This window comes from Canis lupus, chromosome 1 (genome assembly GCF_048164855.1).
Source record: "Canis lupus baileyi chromosome 1, mCanLup2.hap1, whole genome shotgun sequence".
Taxonomy (NCBI): domain Eukaryota; kingdom Metazoa; phylum Chordata; class Mammalia; order Carnivora; family Canidae; genus Canis; species Canis lupus.
The window spans coordinates 59,521,921-59,546,406 of NC_132838.1; the positions used below are offsets into that span (position 1 = coordinate 59,521,921).

General features: G+C 38.6%; 1 protein-coding gene across 2 annotated transcripts in view; it reads right to left on the bottom strand.

The window, feature by feature from the left end:
* Positions 1 to 16,832, bottom strand: part of CEP85L (centrosomal protein 85 like) — a 151,469-nt gene extending 134,637 nt beyond the window's left edge. Inside the window, exons 1-2 of one of the 2 annotated variants that reach the window (XM_072831719.1) lie at positions 16,745 to 16,832; positions 2,607 to 2,768 (exon numbers count right to left, since the gene is read on the bottom strand). In XM_072831719.1, the coding sequence (XP_072687820.1) occupies positions 2,607 to 2,768; positions 16,745 to 16,817 (235 nt within the window). In that variant the 5' untranslated portion in view covers positions 16,818 to 16,832. Of the gene's footprint in view, positions 1 to 2,606; positions 2,769 to 12,690; positions 12,936 to 16,744 lie in introns of those variants that run through there. The other variant, XM_072831725.1, reaches the window with a different exon arrangement.
* Between the last annotated feature and the right edge of the window lie 7,654 nt (positions 16,833 to 24,486).

Here is a 24,486-nt window from a genome sequence, read left to right on the forward strand (position 1 = left end):
TAATTGAAGAAAAGAAAACAAAAGGCATACAGATTAAAAAACATCCCTATTTACTGATGACATGATTATCTATAGAGAAAATCCCAAGAAATCTACCCAAAAAGCCTCCTGGAACTAAAGAGTCCAGCAATGTCACGAGATAAACACAACAGAAATCGATTGTGTATCTCTATGTAACAACATATTGACGCCAAAACTGGAAATACAATGCCATTTACAATCATTCAAAAAAAAAAAAAAAAAAGAACTAGGTGTAATTTTAACAAAACATGTCCAATACTGGTGAATAAAATTAAAATCTAAATAAATGAAGAACTATACCATGTTAATGGACTAGAAAACTCAAGAGAGTAATAAACACATCAATTCTCCCCAAGCTGATGATATATGGATAACACAATATCTATAAAATTTCCAGCTAGATTTTTTGGCAGATAAGACAAAACTATTAAAACTTACATATAAAAAAAATAAAAAATAAAAAAAAAAAATAAAACTTACATATAAAAGCAAAAGAATGAAAACAGCTAAAACAGTTTTGAAAAATAATGAAATGGGAATATTCATTCAAGATCCCAGGAATCTTCATTCAAGATTTATTAGGCAAAGAAAATGAACTTCAATCTTAGCCTCACACTGTGCAAAAAGGATTAAGTCAGAATCAGAAATGTCAGAGTTTCAATATCCTGCACATTCCAAGAAAGGTTTAGTCCTTACCTATGGCTCCTAAACCCTTGGAATATGCTGCCTAATAAGACTGTCTTTGTTTACCTGGGTACCTTGGGTCATTTCATATAGTCTATGCTAACAATGTGATTTATAGTAGGAGTCATGTGTTATCAGGTTGATCTCTCAAGGACTAGCAACTAAGATCATCCACCAAGGAGTCAAGCATGCCAACATAACCAACCCACAATAAAAATCCTGGACCCAAGGCTTGGGTGACTTTGCCTGGTTAACAGTACTCTGTATTTGGTTTCACAAATCACTGCTGGGAGAATTAAACACTGTCCACACAACTCCACACAAATGGTTGGGTCTAGTGTCTCCTGGACCCTGCTCCTTGCTTCTTTTTCTATTGCTGATTAAACTCTGTATTTGTTAGCTGTAACAAACCATAACCTTTAGTATGACAGCTTTTCGCAGTTGTGGGATTCCTTCTAGCAAATCAACTGAGCTGAAGAGTGGTCTTGGGGATACCAAACACACTTGCTTTATAAAAGATTAACTAAAAATGGATCATGGAATTAATGGGAAAAAAAGATAAAACTTTAAGGAAAAAAAACAAAAGAAAATCTTCAAAATCTGGGACTATGCAGTTTTGAGACTTGACCCCAAAAGCACAATCCATATAATGGAAAACTATACTCTAAAATTACACACTAAACTTAAGCAAACTTTAAAACTTTTGCTTTGCAAAAGACACTATTAGAGAATGAAATGACAAGCTACAGAATAGAATATATTTGCAAACCACAAGGCCAAGAAAAGATTAATATCTAACATTTATAAAGAACTCTCAAAATTCAACAGTAAAAAGAAAAGATTCTGATTAAAACAGACAAACATATAGAAAGATTTCACTGAATATAACAGATGGAAAATAAGCACGTAAAGAAATGGTCAATATTATTAATCTTTAAGGAAATGAAAACTAAAACTACAATGAAGTATCACCACATTCCTATCAGAAAGGCTAGAATTTTAAAAACCACAAATGCTAAGAATAAAGAAAAAATTAGATCACTTACAATGATCCATTTCCTTTGCTGACTGAAATGGAATAATCTCTCTGAAAAATAGTGTGACAATTTCTTTAAAAACTAAACATACAAAATGATGAACAACCAACTGAATTGCTGGACATTTACACAGAGAAACAAAGACAGATGTTCATACCAAAACCTGTATATGAATGGTTATAGCAGCTTTATTCCCAATAGTCAATACTAAAACAAACCAGATGTTTTTCGGTGGGAAAATTCTTAAGCAAAATATGGTCTACCTAATACCACCATTGCTGAATACTAATTAGGAATAAAAGAAATGAACTATTGATATGTGCAACAACCTGGATGAACTGTCAAAGAAAAAAGCCAGGATTAAAGGGTTATATACTATAAGATTCCACTTATATAGCATTCTTGAAATGACAAAATTATAAAAATGGAGAATAGATTCAGAGGTTTCCAAGAGTTAAGGGTGGTAGGGGGAGAGGGAGCAACATGAGGTGCATACTGTGGTGACAGAAACATTCTGTATTTTGACCGTATTAGTATAAATATCCTGTAATACTGGCCTGCAGTTTTGCAAGATATCAGCATGGGTGGGGGTGGGAGGTACTGAATAAAGGATGCATAGCATCTCTGCACTATTTTAAAAATTGCCTGTGAATTTACAATTATCTCAAAATAGTTGAAAAAGTGAATGAGGGGAAACTCATATGATCAGAGACAATTTCATTTGATATAATGGCAACATTGAACATTATTAAATATTCCAAACATTACTTTATATTTTGGAACAATAGAACATATTATTTGAATGTTCTCAATCACAACCATTCTCGGTAGTCTCATGTCTAAACACTAAGAATTTCAGCTCACCTTCCACGCTGTCAGAACAGGAAGTTCCAATGCCAGTGTCACCACTGTCAGAAGTTATACTATGTCTCCTGATATGATTATTTCGATGGCTAGATGTAACAGTTGTGGCCTGCCACAATGATTCATTACCAGGTAACCATGCTGATGAAGAATAATCTGGGCCTACAAAGGAAAATACGTAAGAATTAGCACATTTATAATGTCTATCAGTAGACAAAAGAGATCCTTTTTTTTAACCTTAGAAAAAAAAAACTACACATAAGGTTAAAAAAAAAAAGTTATTTTGTCCCAAATAATTTGGATCAACAATATCTAAGATTCATCAAATAAACTTACATGTCATACACCTAAAAATACAATGCTAATTTTGCAGCTTCCTCTGCTAAAGGACTCTGATTTTTGTTGATAAGTATTGAACTCAGAAATATGTACTGCTGTCTTATTTAAAATGTCAAATCTATCTGTCTGGAAATATCAGCACTCTGCTCTGGAATATTTGATACGTAGGCATCTGTCATCTGTGATTCCACAAAGAGGCATCAGTTGAGAATTGGGGCCCAGGGAAAGTCTAACTGAATCATACTGCATGACAATTTAATTGGAATATGCTAATGGAAAATAAATCTTTTCTACTGTATCCTAATCATTTAACATTTAAAGTTATTTTATATTTCTTTTATTTCTTTAGTTATTTTGATAAAAGATTAACACTGTAGCATCTTCTTCACCCTTAGCTCAATTTTTCCCTTTATTTTTTGGCTAACATCATTTTTCAATGTTCTCTTGGTCTTTATTTTCACTTATCTTGTCGATTTCACTTAATTTTTATTTGCCTTTTTCTGATTTATCCATCATTTTACTTTTCTGCTTACTTCATTCTTAAATTATCATCCATTATAATACCACAGAAAGTATACCCATGGACAAGTGCCAGTCTGTGAACTACTTATTACTAGTTCATAAATTATAGTAACCTGAGGGGGCACCTGGGTGGCTTAGTCATTTGGGAATCTGACTTCAGCTTAGGTCATAATCTATGGGTCCTGCGATCTGGCCCACCTCTGGCTCTAGCTCAGTGGGGAATCACCTTGTCTCTCTCCCTCTCCCTCTGCCCCTCCTCCTGTTCATGCAGGTACTCTCTCTCAAATAAATAAAATCTTTAAAAAAAAAAAAAAAGGTTACAGCAATCTGAAAAAACAATTTTAAATCTGTTGAATTTTATATATAAAAGCTACAGAAGCACATATCTTTATTAAAGGCTAACACAGTGATTCTCAAATTGGAGCCTGAAGACTTATTTGTGGAAGTTAAGTTCTACACAAGATTTCGGGCTTTTGTCTCAACGACATCCTTAAAAAATTAAAGCATATTACAGATGATCTGTATAGCTACCTTAAAACAGATTTATTGAATAGTGAAACATACTATTGAAATTGGCTACTAGGAGTGCCTGCTAGCACTCTAGAAAAAAATAAAGTTGTTAGATTTAAGCATAAGGTTCACAAAATGATAAACCTGTCCATAAAATGAATTAAATCATTTTATCACACTTTTAGGAATAGACATCTCTATATTATTATTAAAAATCAAAATTCATAAACAGATTAATAAAACCAGACCTAAAGCTATTTTCTACTAATATTAATTCTAACGTTAAAGGTTTGGTTTTAATAACACATTAAGGCATGTTAATGCTAATTTGAATTTCTACTTACATGTAATTTGTAAATTAAATTTGTTTTGGTTTTATAGATGTATAAGGTAAATAAGTAGTCTTAAAAACCATATACATTTAGGAGTCGCTAAGTGGCTGGAAATACCAAAAAAGTTAAGAAAAAGATTTGTCACAAATGCATGAAAAATATGTAGGTACTAGTCCTATCTTGCCATTTACTACCATAAAGTATATACAAATCTATTATAAAAAGTTACAATTTATCAAAACTTACACAAACATTTCCACACTGTACATACCACTTGAAGTCAAGAGAAATGTAAATAAACACAAAGATAACAGTAATAAATCATAACTGCATAAAATTATTTTTAGTACATACATACTGTACTACTGTTACAATTTTGTAGCCCCCTCTTGTTGCTATCATCCACTTGAAAAGCCACGTGAATGCTAAGCATCTCTGGGACTTTAGTTATCACAGTAAAAAATAACCTCTTGTGGTTCTTGCTTATTTTTCGTGTTGTATGCGATAACATAAACCTCCAGCAACACCATGGGACCCACACAGAATGCCACTAGTGATGCTGGAAATGCTCCCAAGAAGTAGAAAAAAGTCAGGACATTATAAAGAAAAAGATGAATGACTGATAAGAACTACAGTTTGAGGTCTGTATCTGTAGTTGCCTTCCATTTCTAAATAAATGAATCCAACATAAAGTTCATTGTTAAAAAAGAAAAGGAAATTTGTAAAACCATTGCTGCAGCTACACCGGCAAGAGCAAAAACCCTGAACTTTCTGTGAAATACTTTTTCATCTTGTATTGAAAATAAAGCTTCTATGTGGGTACAATATTGCCATTTTGGCATACCTACAGACTAGGATGATGTGAGAAAACCCGAAGTCATTACACTACGAGAACTTCAAGCAAAAAGAAGGTGAAGAATATAAAGCTGAAGAATTAAATGCCAGCACAGGATGGTCTGATAATTTTAGAAATAAGTTTGGCTTAAAAAATGTCAAGATAATAGGAGAAACAGCTTCTGCCCACCAAGAGGCAGCAGATGAGTTCCCAGGCACCCTTAGGAAAATCACTGATGAGACAGGGTATCTGCCTGTACAGGTTTTTAAGGCAGACAAAGGTACCCTATTCTGGAAGAAATTCCCACGAAAGATATTAGTAAGGAAGAGGAGTGAGCACCAAAATTGAATGCAGGAAGGGACTAGCTTTGCTGTTTTTTGCAATGGAGTCAGGTGTATGATCAGGATTGTCCTTATCCATAAAGGTGCTAAACCCCAGCCTTGAAGGAAAAAGGTAAGCAACCACCAGCAGCCAGTCTTTTGGCTGTATAACAAGGCCTGAACAGGAACCCTTTTTCTAGATTGGTTCCACTGATGCTTTGTCCCCGAAGTCAAGAAATGCCTTGCCAGCAAGGGACTGCTTTTCAAAGTGCTTTTGATATTGGACAATGTCCCTGATCACCTAGAACCTTATGAGTTCAATACCAAAGATATCAAACTGGCCTACTTGCCCCTAATACAACGTCTCTAATTCAGCCTCTGGATCAAGAGGTTGTAAGGACCTCTAAGATTCATTTTGCATGGTTCCCTGTGGAAAGGATTATAAACACTGTGGAACAGAACCACAGCAGAGAGAACATCATCAAAGTTTGGAAGGATTATCCCACTGAAGATACTGCCATTGTTACAGAAAAGCTATGAAAGCCATCAACTCAAAAATAATAAATTCCTGCTGGAGGAAACTGTCAAGATCTCATGCATGATTTCCCAGAATTTATGACAGAGCCAATCAAAGAAATCATGAAAGATTGTGAAAATGGCAAAATAGGTGGGAAATTAAGGCTTTCAAGATACGGATCTCGGAGAAATTCAAGAGCCAACAAACACCTCTCCAGGGAAATTAACAGAAAATAACTTGCTGGAGAGCTTCTGAACCAATGCCAGACAATGAAAAAGACGGCATAGAAGAAGCAATACCAGAAAACTGACATTAAACAATATGGCAGAAGGGTTCTGATTACTCAAGACTGCTTTGACTTCTTTTACAATGTGGACCATTCCATGATTCAAGCACTAAAACTAAAGCACATGGTGGAAGAATGACTGGTATTGCACAGTAATATTTTTTGAGAAATAAAAAAGCAGAAAGTCAGAAATTAGGATGTATTTATGTAAAGTTAAGACTAAATGTGCCTGCCTCTACTGCTTGCTCTTCCACTTCCAAGACCAGCCCCTCCTTTTTCTCCTCCTCCTCAGCCTATCAACATGAAGACAAGGATAAAGACTTTTATGATGATCCACTTCCACTTAATGAACAGTAAATAATCATTATGCCAGTTAATAAACTTACCGATTATGTATATGTGTGTGTTTGCATGAAAATCTAGTAATTATATTGCAAGAACTGTGTGGGACATTTCTGTGCTATCATCATCACTGCCTAAGTATTCGCCATATAGAACATCCTGTGCAAAACCTGTATGGTAGTGGATAGCCTATCTTCACATAGGCATAAAATGAGCAATATTTAATATAAAATTAACAATGTGTTCATTTTTTCACTGTTTTATAACTTTGCTTTCAAAGAATTACATTCCTTTATAGTATGCCCCTCTCTCCAGTAACTAAAAACTGTGTATCAGTCTATCAACACAAGGTTTTGTTTTTTTTTTAGAAAAAAAGCTACAGTTTCCAATAATGTATTATGAATATGACTATAATACTATATGCCATAAATATAATTATTCATTCATTATAATGTATAGACTAGGCTACTGTTGAGCTATCATATTACTGCTTATTCATTGTCAATACATGAATTGTTATACCTGTAAATATATATGAATTTCTTTTTCACGCTATCTTTTCATTTTGGGTGTCTGGCATTAGACATATATAATAACATCTACAATGTTCTGTATCATTTAAGACAGTACTGATATAGATACTGACAGACAGTTCATCTTGTATACAGATGATGTAAACTTACAGTATCAATATAGTACCATATTGTATTTTCTTTTATGATTTTAACAGCATTTTTTCTGTAGCTTGCTTTATTGTAAAAATGTAGTATATGGATACATATAACATATAAAACTTGTGTTAATCAACTGTTTATGTATGGCTTCCCAGCAGGCTATTAGTAGCTACATTTTTGGAGAGTCAAGATTTATATGGATTTTCAATGCATGGGGGATTAGCATCCCTAATTTCTGTCCTACTTCCTTTTTTAAAAACTGCTATTTATATTATATACCTAGAACACAGAGGATAATTAACAAATGTCATGAAGAAAATAACATTCTAATCTTTAATTTAGATTGAATTAATTCAGAGAATGACCTGTCTTGTCTCTATTCAAGTCAATCCAGAATCACAAAGCTGTTAAGGACTAGAAAATGAAATATGCTTACTAGGAGATATATAATAAGGAAAATTTTCTCACACTATAGTTATAAGACTAGCTACTAAAATGGGAACTACTCCAGTTTTAGAGATGTGCTATAGACTTTAAAAAAAATTAAAGTCTCAGTTATCTCTACGGAGGTCCTATCATATTAAAGAAATTGAATGAATGTAAAATCAGTTTTCTCTAGAACAAAGACAGAAGCACTTCCGTAAGAACAGCAAAGACATCAGATACTGTACAATGGAACTTCTCTTTGGAAAATAGTAATGTTACATTTTTTAACACCAACTTCAATTCTATTAAATAGAATACTGAATGCCTAGAGATAACTTATTTAAAAATTATTCTTATTTCTCATACTGGAAATACAAGAAGATTAGCATCAAGTAAAGAGGCAACCTATTACATTTTCCTTCTGAAGTGTTTGTTTTTTTTTTTTTTAAGTTGGAAACAAATGCATACAACAGCAAGTCTTCCACAATGTTATATATCTGTAAATGCACTCAGAAGAGTAACAACTAATCTTACTGAATTTTTTAAATGACAACTCTACGACAGAATAAAAATAACAAAGCAGACTTGCTTTAACACAAAAAGCTGAATATAATACAAATCATGAATACAAACTGCAATGTTTCTCAAAAGGCAGGTTATCAGTGGATTATGACCAACTGTTTCACATAAAACAGAACAAAACAGAAAATATCAAAGCACATTTACTCTTGTAGGGCAGAAGATGCACATATCTCACACTTCAACACTTCTGAAATGTCAATAAGTACAAAGTACAACAGTGGCCCTCAACTGCCCCAATTCTACTATCAGCAGAAATCAATATACAACTAAGTTAAAAACAAATAAATCCAGGGAACGCAACAACAACAACAAAAAAACCTTTTCCTTAACCCTTACAAGCAATCAGTCTGTAAAACTGTTTAGTCCATTTTGCAAATACTAACTAAATTACATCTCTCCTCTCCACGCGCAACATCATAGACCATGGCTTTTGGCTGGACTGCTACAAGAATCTCTGACTTAAGTAACTCTACCCAAGACATCCTCCACCCTCCTACCAGAGTTACCTTCTGAGAATCAAATATATTATGTCATTCTCTTGTTTATATAGCTCTGTAGGTTCCTTCCTGCATATTAAATAAAACTCAAACTATTTAAGTTTGGCAAAGTTTGTCACCAATTGACAGCCACATCTTCTAATGCCTTGCAACCACTACCTCACCCATTCCAGCTCCCCTGCGAACACTCTCTAGCCACACATACCCTCCTAATCACCGCCTCCAAACAGACCAGGTCCTTTAATGACCCCAAGCTCTTTTCCTTCTCTATCTTATTTAAGTCTCAGTTCAGAATTAATTTGCTCTGTCTTCTAATTCCTCCAAGTGGTGTTAAATAACTACTACTTTGTGCTCTCCCAATGTATCATTCAAAATTCCGTAACAGCATTTACTGAATTATGTGTATGACTTTCTTCTCCCTCACCAAAGAAAGAAACTGAAAGACATTGGTCTGTTTGGTTTTTTTTTCTTAAGTCTCTAGCACAAAGCTGCAGAGTCAGGCAGGGTCTCAATAAACATAGTCATCATTGCCACTAGGTATCAAATAAATGTTCACGGTATAAAATTAAAATTCTGGAAGCCTTATAATTAAATATAAAAAATACTTTTCCCTTTAGAGGAAAGATTAATCAGGGGTTTTGGGGGGCTGTTGTTGTCTATTTTAAAATCCAGGAGATTTTTAACTATCCTTGAGTAAGTTTGCATTTAAGTACCTATCTACAGATCAGTAAATATTTTCCAAAGCAGCTAAAAAATAATAATCATAAATGGTTTGAGGGGATGATGGCCAAAATTCCTAACAAATGAGAAAACAATCTCAACAACAACAAAAAAAAAAAAAAAAAAAAAACAGGAAAAGTCACAAAAAATTTAAAAACATAAAAAAGCATTTATATTATTAGTAACCATACACATACAAACAGAAAAATCTCAACCTACACTGGAGATAATCTAGCTAAAATGAAAGAAATTTAATACAGCAATATTGATGTTCTTCACTGCCATCCACCAGTCCATTTTAGTGACTAATCATCCTCGGTTTTCTTTCTTTTTCTTTTATTGTAGAGTTAATAGTACAGCTTAATTGTAAAGAATGGACTGTGAAACCACCACGCTGCCTCAACTCAAGCTCTCTCTCACCTCTAATTAGCAGTGAGACCTTGAGTAAGTCACTTAATCTGTAGCTCAGTTTCTTTATATGTAAAAAGAGAAATCAAATTAGAATATCCATCTCATAGCGTTGTTGTGATAACTAAATGAATATAAAGAGATTTATTTTTTTAAAGTGCCAGGCATAAAGGGGGCCTGGGTGGCCCAGTCAGTTAAAGTGTCCAACTCTTGGTTTCATTTCAGGTTGTATCAGGCTCCAAGCTCAGCAGGGAATCTGCTGCTTGAGATTCTCTCCCTCTTCCTCTCCTGCTCATGCTCGTTTTTTCTCTCTCAAATAAATAAATCTTTTAAAAATTAAAGTTAAAAAATTAAAAGTGCCAGGCATAAAAACAAACACATAATGGAACAGATAAAGGACCCAGAAATAAACTCACATGTATATGGCATATTAATTTACTACAAAGGAGGCAAGAATATACAGTGGGAAAAGGATAGTCTCTTCAATAAATGGTGTTGGGCAGCCATATGCAAAAAAATGAAACTGGACCCGCCTTTATACCGTATGCAAAAATCAACTCAAAATGGGTTAAAAACTTGCATATAATACCTGAAACCATAAAACTCCTTGAAGAAAACAGAGGGATCCTAGACATTGGTCTTGGCAGTATTTTTTTTGGATTTGACACCAAAAGCAAAGGCAACAAAAGCAAAAATAAGCAGGACTACATCAAACTAAAAAGGTTTTGCACAGCAACAAAATGAAAAGGCAACCTATGAAATGGGAAAAGTATTTCCAAATCATCTATCTGATGAGGTGGGTTTTTTTTAACGTAGGATCCACACCCACCATAGAGCCCAACATAAGATTTGAACTCAAGACCTTGAGATTGAGACCTGAGCTGAGATCGAGTCAGATGCCTAACTGACCACGCCCCCCATGCCCTTCTGATAAGGGCTTAATATCCAAAATATATACAAAATTCATAAACTTATACAACTCAACAGCAAAAAAAAAAAAAAAAAATCAGATTTTAAAATGAGCAGAGGACCTGAACAGGCATTTTTCCAAAAAAGACACACAAATGGCCAACAGGTATAAGGAAAGGTACTCAACATTACCAATCATCAGGAAAATGAAAATCAAAACCACAATGAATACCACCTCATACCCATTAGAATGGCTATTATCAAAAAGACAAATAATAAATGTTGGCAAGGATGTGGAGAAAAGGGAACCCTTGTGCACTGTTGATGGGAATGTAAATCAAAAGTGAATTTTAAGTAATCAAAAACTAGTAGTCTTTTGCTTTCTCAACATAATAAAATAATAGAGAGAATTTCATTCATTAACTACTGTAAATAATTTTAGAGAAATAAAATAGAGAATAAAATAGAGAATTTCATTCCTTAACTACTGTAAATAATTTTAGACACATTACCACATTACCCTGCCTCAGGAAATGGCACCACCATCCATCATAATTACCAAAGCCGAAACTAAGACATCATCTTTGATTCCTCTTTCCCTGCTTTTCCATCTCCAAACCCTCAGTAAATCCTTTCTCAAGTATTTTCCAAACCCATTTTCCTTTCTCCAAATCCAATCTTACCACTATCATCAATTAATTACTGCAGTAACCTATACTGGCTTCCCTACTGCTCTTCTCTCCCCTGCCTCTCCACAATTTCTTCCCCCCCACAAAACAGCCAGGAGTGAGCTGTAAACACCAAGGACAGAGAATGTCTACTTTGTTTCCCCAACACATAGAACAGTGTCTGCCTCATAGTAGACACTCCCAAGTGAATGAACAGCCATCTCTCCTCCCCTTTCATAGTTAGCTTCCCCTCACAAAGAATAGAATCCAAACTTCTTACAATGCCTTACATTATCAGGCCTCCCTCCCCTCACATCCCTGTTCTCTATGTTCCAGATTCACTGGCTCTTGATATTCCTCAAACTTCTCATTTCTACCATAGAGCTGTTTCTGTACCCACCCACCCACCCCCCAAGTCTGGCTCCTCATCATTCTGGCCTCAGCTCAATATTATCTCCTCAGAAATGCCTTCCCTGACCAGCTTATCCAAAGCAGCTCTACCCACCTTTGGCCATCTCACCCAGTTTCCCTTTTTTCATAGCACTCACCAGGTGAATTCTCTTGTTGTTAGTTTACTTATAGATAGCTTCCTTCTCACTAGAATGTAAGCTCCCTTAGAGCTGGGATCTAATCTTTCTTGTTCAGTGATGCATCCCTAGGGGCTAGCACAAAGCCTACTACACAATATTTATTGAAAGAATGACTCACAAACATTTACCAAGTACTTATTATGTGCCAACTATGCTAAGTAATAACAATGGATTTTTTTAATTAAAGAAAAATAGAAAGTGGAAGTAAAATATTAGTATGAAAAGCAATCTGAGGTTCATTTTACGTTGACCACTCCAGCTCTTAAAATGAAAGATGCTTTTTGATAAATTTTACTTTTCAAAATATTATTTTGACAGTGCAAAACATGAACACCTTTAAAGTAGTAATAGTTAACTACTATCTCATTGCAGGTTTGGTAGTTATCTAGATGAGACACTGTTCATTTTTTAATGCACATTTTACACATTAGTTCCCACTAATTAAGCTATCACTCAGTAAAATACTATCTAGGACTCTCCATGTCTTCATCATTTTCTCAGAATACACATACATTTCATCCAGTCAGAAAAATCAGGACTATAAAATCTTTCTGTTCTCAACATACAGAAATATTCACAAGCATGACAATAGTGGTTGTCAACTCACCATTTATCGCCTGGCCTTAGATTAATTACCCAGCTTCATTCAAGCCAAGAAGTGATCAAATTCCAATTACTAATCACGTTCATTTCACAGAAGTCATCACTAAAGTTGAGATTCACCCCTCACCTCCCAATGCCTATTATAATAGAACATGTCCAACTGAGTTTAGGTGAAAGAGTTATGTTTCATTGTTACCACAGTATTTTTAGACCCATCTAATTCAGAACCACAGCAGAAAACCTTAGTATCTGAAGTAATCATACCAGTTACCACCTCTATCATTATGACATCACTAAACATCTTAAAGCAAAACACCAACTAGGAAGGGTAGAGTTCAAGCTCAAGGCACTAAACAAATGACATTTTTTCAGATCTTATCTTTTCTATTACTTTAGCTTACTTTAAAAGTATCATATCCTACCCCCATATGTTATAAGGGTTGAATACATTAAATTTTTAAAGTATGATTTATAAAATGAATCAAGTTCAGTATAACTAGATATAAGTACTCAAAATATCACTATAACATACTAGATTTTTAAAACCTAAGGGAAATAGAGGTGCTTGGGTGGCCCAGCCAGTTAAGCGTCCAACTATTGATTTTCAGCTCAGGTCATGATCTCAAGGTTATGAGGTCAAGCCCCAAAGTCAGGCTCTGTGCAGGGCGTGGAGCCTGCTTAAGATTCCCTCCCTTCTTCTCTCTCTGCCCCTCCCTCTCTAAAAAACAAAACAAAACAATCTAAGGGAAATGTATCCATCCTTCAACCAGCTTTGAAACTATTATACATTTTGAATAGTAGGGTATTCTCAAATCCCTCAATCAAAATACCACTTGTTTTATTTATAATTAGCTTTTTAACCATACTTGCCAATAGAAAAAGGGGGAGGAGGGCTTTTGCTTCTTCTTTGTATGAATATCTAAGAACATATTCATCTTATTTACATTCATAAACAGTTACTCTATACAGCTGAAAAACTGTAGGTATCAAAACAAAATTAAATCCTAAAGCAAAGGTCAAAAGTTCAGTATTTTCCAAACCACACTAGTTCTTACTTTTTGTTTTTACTGCCATTACTTAAAAAAGTTCCCTTCAGAATTTTCAGTTGATTCTATACCTTTCATTTTCTCCTTAGTCTAGTTACACATTTGTATAAACAAATCAGTTTTAGGATACCTAGAATTAACCCACATATTGAAATAAACTCATTTCAATACTAGAAATTATTTACTTATCCCTGGTCTTCGCACTGGCCCTCAGGACCAAAAATAATTGCTGATAAATTCAATCAGAAGACAGTCTTTGTTTTCAGAAAAGCTCTAAAATCACTCAATTTAGTCAAAAGATATACTGAACATTATTCAAACATAAATTTTCAAATTCTCTAAAAGGAAAATAAATCCCCATATAAATCAACAGAGGTCATTGTCTTGACCTTCACCATCTGCCCAGTTGTAAGAGAAACTACACTTAAGTTTTTCATCTATGGGATAACTTCATAAACTAGAAAGTAATTTTAGGGGATCCCTGGGTGGCTCAGCGGTTTGGCGCCTGCCTTTGGCCAAGAGTGCGATCCTGGAGACCCAGGATCGAGTCCCGCATCGGGCTCCTGGCATGGAGCCTGCTTCTCCCTCTGCCTGTGTCTCTGTCTCTGTCTCTGCTTCTCTCTCTCTCTCTCTCTCTCTATATATATATATATATACATAAAATGAATAAATAAATACAATCTTTAAAAAAAAAGAAAATAATTTTAAATTTTAAATACTTATTCGCTCATGGGGGTGCCTGAGTGGCTCAGTTGGCTGAGCAGCTGCCTTCCGCTCAAGTCATGGTCCCAGGGTCCTGGGATCAGTCCAGGAGTCGGGCTCCCAGCTCAGCAGAGACCCTCCTTCTCCATCTCCTCCCCACTTGTGCTCTCTCGCTGTCTCTGTCTCTTTCCCTCTCAAATAATTACATCTCTATTACTAAAAGTAATCCACTCAGCATAGAGATGAAAAAAAAATTATTGGAAAGGCATGTCCTGACTTACCAATGGTTTATCACTGTCAAAACTGAGGCAAAATATATGCTTTGTAAAGATATCCTGTCCAAATTCCTCCAACTTGGGTACTGTTTATAAAGTATTTCCTACTATAATCTTTGCTACAGTGAAGGTATAGAAGCTGCAATACAACCTCAAAGTCCTTCCTTCAGTAACTTCTAAGCACTGTGATGTTTTTCTTCCTCATGGAAAACAATGGAAGAATGGACACAATGATTGGGTGATATTATATCTCCAAACATATTATTACAAATCTATTTTAAGAGGTTAGGTTACAAAGATATTACAGATGGTTTTTGACATGTACAGGTAAATTGAAACCACTCCCTCCAACCCCTAGGGATAATGAAGTGTCTTCTCATTTACTGAAGTTACTTTGATTGCAGGATCTCAAATACTCAGTAAGCATCAGAAACCTCTTAACTGGGGTCTTCCCTTCTTGGGACAAGTAATATACATCTTATCAGAAATAATTCCCACTCACATTTTTTTTATTAAATTCCATTATTTCTAAAAGTGCTGCAGGGCCAAATTTAAAAGAAATATTTTAAATCTAACTCTGGATTTTAAAATTTACATATGTCTCCATTTAAAAGGACAGTACAGATCACTACAGCCAACAATACTGTACTATATGCCTGAAATCTGCCGAGAGTAGATCTTAAGCGTTCTTACCACTCACACAAACATATGGTAACTCTATGAGGTAATGGATAGATAGCTAACCTGATTGCGGAGATCATTTCACTATATATATATATATATACCTGAAATATATCAACATCAAGTTGTACACCTGAAATATACGTACAATTTCTACTTGTCAATTACATCCCCCCAATAACTGGTGAAATTATACATGCCTTAAAAAAAAAAAACCACATCGCAAATTTCTAGACTGTAACCTAATTACCTTCCTTATTTGAAATGTTAATAGTAACTGAGCCTGATAAATTTCAAATAGCAGGAAGTACTAGCAAAAAAAAGAAAAGAAAAAAAAATCACACTTCCGAATACTGCTTCTACCTTTTTTTTTTTTTTTTTTTTGCAAATAGCTTGTAATGTCTACAAAATGCCAGGGGCAGGTGGAACTCAAACATTTTGCGGAACAAGGTTATTTAGGGGGTCCAGAACCACCTAAAATTGTAGGAAAAATTTGGGGTCCGTATTTATGGCAATCCCCCCCCCCCCCATAAAAGGCCTATATAACTTTCAGCTTCTCGAAAAGGGCTCAAGATCCAAAGGGCCTGGAGGAACCGTCAGTGTCAAGTAACTTGTCACAGGCCAACCCAACCCTTATTTAAAAAAAAAAATCTCGAATTGGGGCGGCGCGGGGGGGGGCTATTTACCCTAATTTTGTGGCCGCTACACAACTCGGGGGCAGATGCGGGCGGGACGTGGCTGCGGGATGCGCCGCTCCCCGCGCACAGGGAACGCGCGACCCCGGCCCCCCCCCCCCCCCGGGGCGGACGGGCTCCCGCCGCACGTGTCCTCCGCGGACGCCGGGGCGCGCTGCAGGGGGTGACCCGCTCTCCCCGCGGGGCTCGAGTCCCCGGGCTCCCCCGCGGAGGGCACGGCGCCCCCCGGGCCTCCTCCCGCCCCCCGCGCCCCGGCAGCAGCTGCGGGCGTGGGCGCAGCCGACCCCGGGCCTCCCGGGCCGCCGCCGCCGCCGCCGCCTCCCCGCCCGGGCCCCCGCGAGCCCCGCCATCCACGTCGGCCGCACGGCCCACGGGGGCAGGGAGGAGGCCGGACAACAAAGCGCGGCCGGCGGAGGCCCGGGCCAGGCTGCGGTCGGGGCGCGGGGGCCGCGGCCCGGGGAGCCGGGAGGGCGGGACGCGGGGCCGCGCGCGGCGGGGCGGGCGGGGCGGGCGGCGCCAGATGTCAGCCCGCGGGGCCCGGGGAGGCGGCCGGGGAGGCCGGGGGGCGGGCGGCGGCGCGTCCCGAGGCCCCCGGGTGGGGTGGGGTGGGGGGGGGAGGCCGCGGCGCCCACGCCCGCCGGGGCGGTCCCGTTACTCACCCGCAGGGAGGCTGCGGGCTCCGCCGGGGCTGTCCCGGCCGCCGGCCTCCGGGGCCAGGAGGCGCCCCCACATCGCGGCCGGGGCGGCCGGGGGCGCACGACTCCCCGCGTCCGTCCTCCCGCGCCTTCCTTCGCCCGCGGCTGCTTCGGCGGCGGAAACTTGCGCGGAGCCCGCGGCCGCGGCGGGAGCGGGAGGGCGGGGGACGCGCCGGGCAACGGCCGCTCAGCGCCGGGCGGGGAGCGCAGGGGCCGGATTCGCCGCGGCGGCGGCGGCGGCTGCCATGGCCGAGCCCGCGGGGCTGAGAGGCCCGGGCCGGGGAGGCGGCGGCGGCGGCCGGGTGCGCGGCTGAGCCGACGCTGGGCTCCGAACCGCCAGGCGAAGTTGCAGCTGCGGCTTCTCTCCGCCCCCTGCGCCGGCAGAGCCGGAGCCCGAGCCGGGCCGGCGGGGGCGGGGCCTGGCGGGGGCGGGGCCTGGCGGGGCGGGGCTTGGCGGGGGCGGGGCCTGGCGGGGGCGGGGCCTCGGGCGCTTACATAAGGCGTGCGCGGCGCGGCGCGGGGCGGGGCTGCGGCGCGGGGCGGCCGGCGCTTGCTGCGGGGTGGCCTGGCGGTCGCCCTCCCCCCCGCGTCCTTGCGCTCCGCAGGCCGCGAGGAGGGGGTGCGAGGAACCGGGGCCCGGGGCTGCCTCTCTCGATACCGCCCCCCTGCGCAATCCCTCCGGCCCTCACCTGGGAGGGAGACGTGGACACCCGTCTCCGCAGCCTGACTGCTGGAGGTGAAAGGCCAGCCCGGGAGGGCGTGAGGGACTCCCTCCCCGTCTCATTTGGGGTTGGGATTAAAGTCCTCATGCTCTGCAGAAACATCGTTGAGAGATGACTTTGGGGGATAGAAAATAAGTCTTTTTTTTTTTTTTTTCCGGAATTCTCAAATTCAATGGCGAGCTGTATGGGGGCGGGGCGGGGGGGCAGGTTGCAGACAGCTACCGTGCACGAATGTGCGCAGGAAAAAGCAGAAAAAGAACAGAGTGTTCAGGGCGGGGCCGTGCATTAAAATCTAGTAGCCGGGGGGTTCAGATAAGCAGAGAGGAAGGAGTCAAAACGGCACCAAAGCAACTTCTTCACACCCTACACCCTACAGCTTGACGTTGCTCCTAAGAGTATCCTGGGGGAGGGCAAAGGGTGCAGCGCCCTCTTCTTAGATCTTACCTTTCATTGGCAGTATTAGGATCCTTGTGACATTTCGATACAAAAGAGTTCATTTAATAAATATTGGTGGAGGGATCCCCGGGTGGCTCAGCGGTTTAGCACCACCTTCAGCCCGGGACGTGATCCTGGGTCCTGGGATCGAATCCCGCGCGGGGCTCCCTGCATGGAGCCTGCTTCTCCCTCTGCCTGTGTCTCTGCCTCTCTCTCTGTGTGCCTCTCATGAATAAATAAATTAAAAATCTTTTTAAAAAGGGGGGGGGATAGATATTGGTGGAGCGCTGTAGAAGAAGGCGGGTTCCACACCTGGCACAAGAATCAGAGATAAACTAAAAAGCAAGTCCCTACCCTCCACAAGACTTTGGGTTCAGCGATGCTTCTTCCTGTTCTGGAAGTTTGCTAACAAAGGTCTCCTATTTCTACTTAAACACTCTGCAGTTGGGAAATACTGCTTAAAACTTTTGGAGGTTAAGTTACATTTAGTTGTGTAGTCTCTTGCTTACCACATCTGTGTTATAATTCATCTGATTGCAGTCTCCCACCGGTAGAGTTCCATTTATTTCTCCAAATCATGAGCAGTTGGTCCAAGGGTCAGCTTTTTTCTGAGGATAGATGGGGACAGAAACATGGAAGGATGTGATTCCTTTTCCTGATTTAAATGTGCATAGCTCATTCGAGTAGTTTGGGTATTCAAGTTGAGAAAACTTAAATAGTTGAGGTTCAGAAAGAAACCTAAAAAATAATGATAATAAATTCCAGAAAGAATTATCAGAAGCTATACAGCTATATCAAAGTAGCCTTGTGTTCATGATTTATCGTTACATTCAGTTACAGTATTTATCAAACACCAAACTTTTTTTATAGAGTTCCAAGAAATGAATGAATGATCACAGATATATCGTGGTCCTTTGTGAGTTTAAAATATATTTATTATTTCAAAACTCTGCCAACTTCTACTCAATTCCAAGTAGTGTTTAAAGAAAAAAAAATCATTTGCTCATTTTCCTACATGTTTTTTACCAATGTGAAGGGCATGCTGCTACACACACACGAAAGAACATGTGAAGCTGAGACTACGTAGAATACTTCAACACCTATTACAGAGTAAAAGGAAATAATAAAAACATATTTCTATTTGGCAGTTGGCACCAAAGATAAAAATTTTTGTGTTCCTACTAATTAAACTTGAAAGGCTACAGATCTAATACAATTAAAATAACGTAAATAAGTGAGAATATTACGTATATGAAGTAAACTGTAACCATATTTTTATTCATATAGATTCTGAGTATTACTGAAATCAGATTCCCCCACACGCACTATCCATAGTTCTCAGAATGATTAAAATTTATCATAGCACAGGTTTAAGAGCCTAAGAACTACCTATTACCAAGCCTAATGTTATAAATAGGCATAGTTTTGTAAGTAATGCAAATAGTGACTGTGCGCGTGCGTGCGTGTGGGGGGGGGTAAATACTGTTGCTTAGGTGAAATTTAGATACTTAATGTTTTCGGAGAGGACTTTTTAAAAATATAAACTAGATCACAGAAGAGTCAAACAGTACCAAAAACATCATATTTCATATCAAATCATATTAAACGCATTTGAAACATTGCATTCCAAAAAATATTAATTAAAAATGAAACATAAGTGTTGCATATATAAACTCTTTGGCTATGAATCTCTGATCTGATTAAACTATTTTACATATATTTTTCTTATATAAATTTATCATATTGGGCAAACAACCAGAGAATTGAAGAGTGATATTACAGAGGATAAAAGTAATATTTTAAAATGAGAAGAAATATCTTGTGCATAATATGAGCAAAACTCAAGAGAGGTTAATTTTTACAAAAATATGAAATATCAAAACCAACAAAATGTAGAAAAACTATCCAGTAACAATTGAAATAGCACCTAAAGAACAATTGCCACTTGAGAGGGACAGATTTGTGAATGAAGTCTAAAAATTTCCAAGGGACAGACAATTCTGGTATATCAAGGGTGTTACAAGGACTGTGATCTATAACCTCTTCCAGATCATAAAATGACAAGTTACTGAATTTATTGTGGGTTGTTGTAATCTCAAATAATCATTTATAATTATTAAAAAAAGGGAAGCTAAGAAACTCTTGCTTTTGACAATGGATTTGAAAAATCTTGATTGGATTCTTAGCAGATACATTCAACCATACAAACGTGACTAGAAGATGTATAGGTATTTCAACCTGTCTGTGCCTCAATTTCCTCATCTGTGGTATGGCTGGGCCAAGAGGGTAAGGATATCTCATCTCAAGTCCATGATTCCTGGGAGATACAGAAAATGAATCCCATCTGTACGTTTGGCTCCAAAGTTGAATTGCAATGGCCAATGAGAAAGTAGGTAAAACATGATTCACTTAATTAAGGAGCAGTCCTTTGAGTGGGAGGTGAGGCTAGGAGGGATGGAATTCAAAGGAAAGACAATGTTAAATCTTCCCAGGTCCCATGACTATTTACTGGAACTGCTTAGGACTGACATAGTTGTGAATGGAATTTATTGTGGTCACTACCTGGTCATAAGGAGCCTATAGAAAAGATGCAAAGTCATTTACAATGACGGGGGACAGCAAACTTGACAGTGTATAAAGAGATAAGTTCTTCCCCGCCTGTCTTCCTGTTCAGACACCAGAAAAATAAGTATATGGAGAGAAGGGTGGGGTTTAAGAAAGCAGTTCATACCTTTACTATACACACAGCCTCCTATCTAACTTGCACTAGTAGAGGACTGTTTTAATAACTTAAAATGGCCAAAACATTATGGAATTCGATTGAGATGAACTCAGCAGAAAGGCAGGTTTTCCAGAGAGTACAGATGATAGCAGTAGTGAGACTTCAGAATATATGTTTTAAAGGAGTTGAGACTTCTCACTAAGCCAGTTAAATATTTTATGTAATCGTCAAAACAATCTGTCATCAAAATAAAAATTAAAAATAAAAGTAAAAAAAAAGGAAATTTTTTAAAAAATGAACAAAGAAAAAAGGAGACAAAAAACAAACAACTATAGAGAACAAATGTGGTCATCAGAGGGGAGGAGGTGGGGAAATAAGGGAAATAGGTGAAGGCGATTAAGAGTACACTTATTGGGATCCCTGGGTGGCTCAGCAGTTGAGCATCTGCCCTCAGCCCAGGGCATGATCCTGGAGTTCTGGGATCGAGTCCCGCATTAAGCTCCCTGCATGGAGCTTGCTTCTTCCTCTACTTATGTCTCTGCCTCTCTCTTTCTATGTCTCTCATGACTAAATAAATAAAATCTTAAAAAAAAAAAAAGAGTACACTTATTATGATGAGCACTGAGTAATGCATAGAATCGCTGAATCATTATATTGTACACCTGAAACTAATATAACCCTGCGCATTAATTAATACTGGAATTAAAATTTAAAAATGAATAAAACAATCTCATCAACAGTCAATATTAGCTCCATTAAAGATTGGGAGAAAAAGACCTAGAGAAGTAAGGTCATACAGATAGTAAAGAGCTAGTATTCAAACCTAATTCATATGATCCCAAAGCCCATGCTTTTCCCATCATGCTCTTTAATATGTTGCAAAACAAATTATAAGATTTTTCTTCAGATGCCATGTGAGGAAAAAGTACCTAATTATAGGATTTCTGTATAATGTTTAGGGTCTGGCTAAGATTGGAAACCATGTGACATTAATCTGTGGTGTTGTATGATTTTTTTTCTTTAGCTGCAGCTAGAAGTTTGAGTATATAAAGAAGGCAGATAAAATAACAGGATTTTATGGTGTGGACACTTAGGGAAAAGGGGCAGAGAATTTAAGAAAATTGGCTAGAAAAAAAAAGAATATTGGCTAGAGAATGGGTAAAGTGATAGGAATCTAGATCTATCCTATTTGGAGAAAACAGTGAAATCAAGAGTGGCTGAAATGTTGACAGAAGGCTGGAGGAATAAGGGAGTGGATATTAATTATGAAATCGAAGAACATGTAATGACAATAGGGGAGTGAATGGTGAAAAGGTGGGACATTGGGTTGAGTGGGGAGAATGTTGGTGTTTAAGATCGCAGAAGTGGGGCATTGGAGGAATGAATCTGATGCTGCACTGACGTTGCATGTCTCTGATCTCCCTTCAAAAAAACTTTGCTGTTCGCAATCAGGAATGCAGTTGACTGATGGCCTCCAGGTGTTAGCACCTGAAGGATCTGCCTCAGCTTTTGAGGGTAGGCCCCATTTTTCCTGGACAGCTCCAGCCAGTGACTGAGGATGGCAGAAACATGGGGTCCTGCCATTCTTTCCCATGCAGAACCCTTGTAATCATCGGCCTTTGTTTTCTGGTTGACTGAGACCTGGTCAGACCTGCACTGGAGTCTAGGTCTTCCCTTTCCAATCCTATTTCTTTCACACGTGCTACCCTCCGATAAACCTCTTGAACTCCTGACTCCATTTTAGCGTCTGCTTCCCAGAGAACCCAAATGAAACAACCTATAAAGATAAAGATATAAAGGAGTTGGGTCTGTTTGTTTTAAGTAGTACAGTGGGGGTTCCCTAAAGCATGATGAAAATGTTTCTGAGGAAAGGAAATCAAGGATGGGTTACCAGGAAGGCAGCACATAGCAACATGGACTGCAACCACACAATAGTATCCATATAGAAGCACCCTACATCTGGAACAGCTGGGAAGGCAAGATTGAGGGAAGCAAACAGGTTTAAGTGGACTCAGAACACCACTTGGGCACACAAACTTAGGAGACAAAGTTCTGGGTAGTTCTGAGTGGGCTGGGCCTGGCAGCTGCTGCACCAATTAGAAAAGATTGCCACTATCCAAGGTACTTCCAGGAGCAAACTACAAATTCACAGTGTGAAATTCACAGTGTTCACTTAGGTTGACAGGATTTTAGTTAATAAAGAGTGGTTAATTGGTTACAACTTCTCTACTCAAATAATTACCAAATGTTAACATGGTTTTCTTAGTAGCTTTCTTACTTCTGGGTAGTAGAAGAGAATTCAATTTGATAACTGTTAACTTTGGGAAGTTTTCATCCAAAGAGTTTTCCCGATATCGCTTACACAGTGGAAGGAAATAGTGATCTCCAGAAACGTAAACAGAGTTAATGGCACTGAAACAATTCCTAGAATGATCAGCATTAATTTAAGGATTGGGACTATTTGCTAAAATTTCAATGGAGGTCTGGAATTTTAACAAGTATTACATTCAGAGAACAAAAACACAAGTCTAGCTGCAATTTTCAGGTTTATGGGGAAACTGATTTTTTATCTTTTTTCTGATTATAAAAATAATACATATTTTTAAAAACAGAAGATAATATAAAAATAATCATTACTTATCCGTTTAGTAGATATTTGTTGAGTACCTAAGTACGGCAGGAAAACTAGGGACAAGTATAAAATATCGGCTTACTTTAAGCTTTTAAATTTTCTGTTGTGTGAGCATTTATACTATCAATAAGGCAAGGGTTGTTTGGGGTTTTTCTAACTCAGATTATCTCAAGGAAAGATGGAGTCACTATAAATCCAGTGCTTACAGTCTTTCTTATTATGGGTTACTTGCTTAATTATTTCAATCAACAACATACTGATTGAAGAAGTCACTTGCCCTGACTTAAATTCAGTCTGCACAATTTGGAATCTATATTTTAATTAATTAATTAATTAACTTTTAAAGAATTACTTTCTTTTTTTTTTTTTTTTTTTTTTTTTGAGGGTAGGGGAGTGACAGAGGCAGAGGGAGAGAGAGAATCCTACGCAGGCTCAATGCCCAGTGTGGCCTGACCCAAGCTCAATCTCACAACCTGAGATCAAGATCAAGACTGGAGCCAAAATTAAGAGTCCAATCCTTTCCCAACTGAGCCACCCAAGCACCCCAAAAGATCACTTTAAAATGTAGTAAAATAGTTATTACATTCTAGTGGTTGTAAATATATGTTCAATAGGACAGTGGAAAAAAGCAACATATTTAGATCAGTATTTTGAATAGATATAAATAGGGCAGCCCCGGTGGCTTAGCAGTTTAGCCACCTTCACCTTCGGCCCAAGGCCTGATCCTGGAGACCCACGTGGGGCTCCCTGCAAGGAGCCTGTTTCTCCTTCTGCCTGTTTCTCTCTCTGTCTCTAATAAATAAATAAATAATCTTTAAAAAAATTGAATAGATATAAATAAACTAATATTGTGTGGACTTAACTGTTTCATTTATATCTCAGAATTTTAACATATCAAGTCGTTTGTTTTTCTTTTTTTTCATGAGAGATGTATTTATTCATGAGAGACACAGAAAGAGGCAGAGGGCAGAGACATAGGCAGAGGGAGAAGGAGGCTCCCCCTTGGGAGCCTGATGCAGGGACTCTATCCCAGGGCCCCTGGATCACGCCCTGAGCCAATGAGCCATCCAGGCGTCACTATCCCTTTTTCAACATATTTTTGAAAATGCATCTGAGAAATGGAGATCTCCTTACATTTGAACATATCTGGACTAAATTAAGAATTTAATATTTTAATGAATTAAAATTGGTTCTT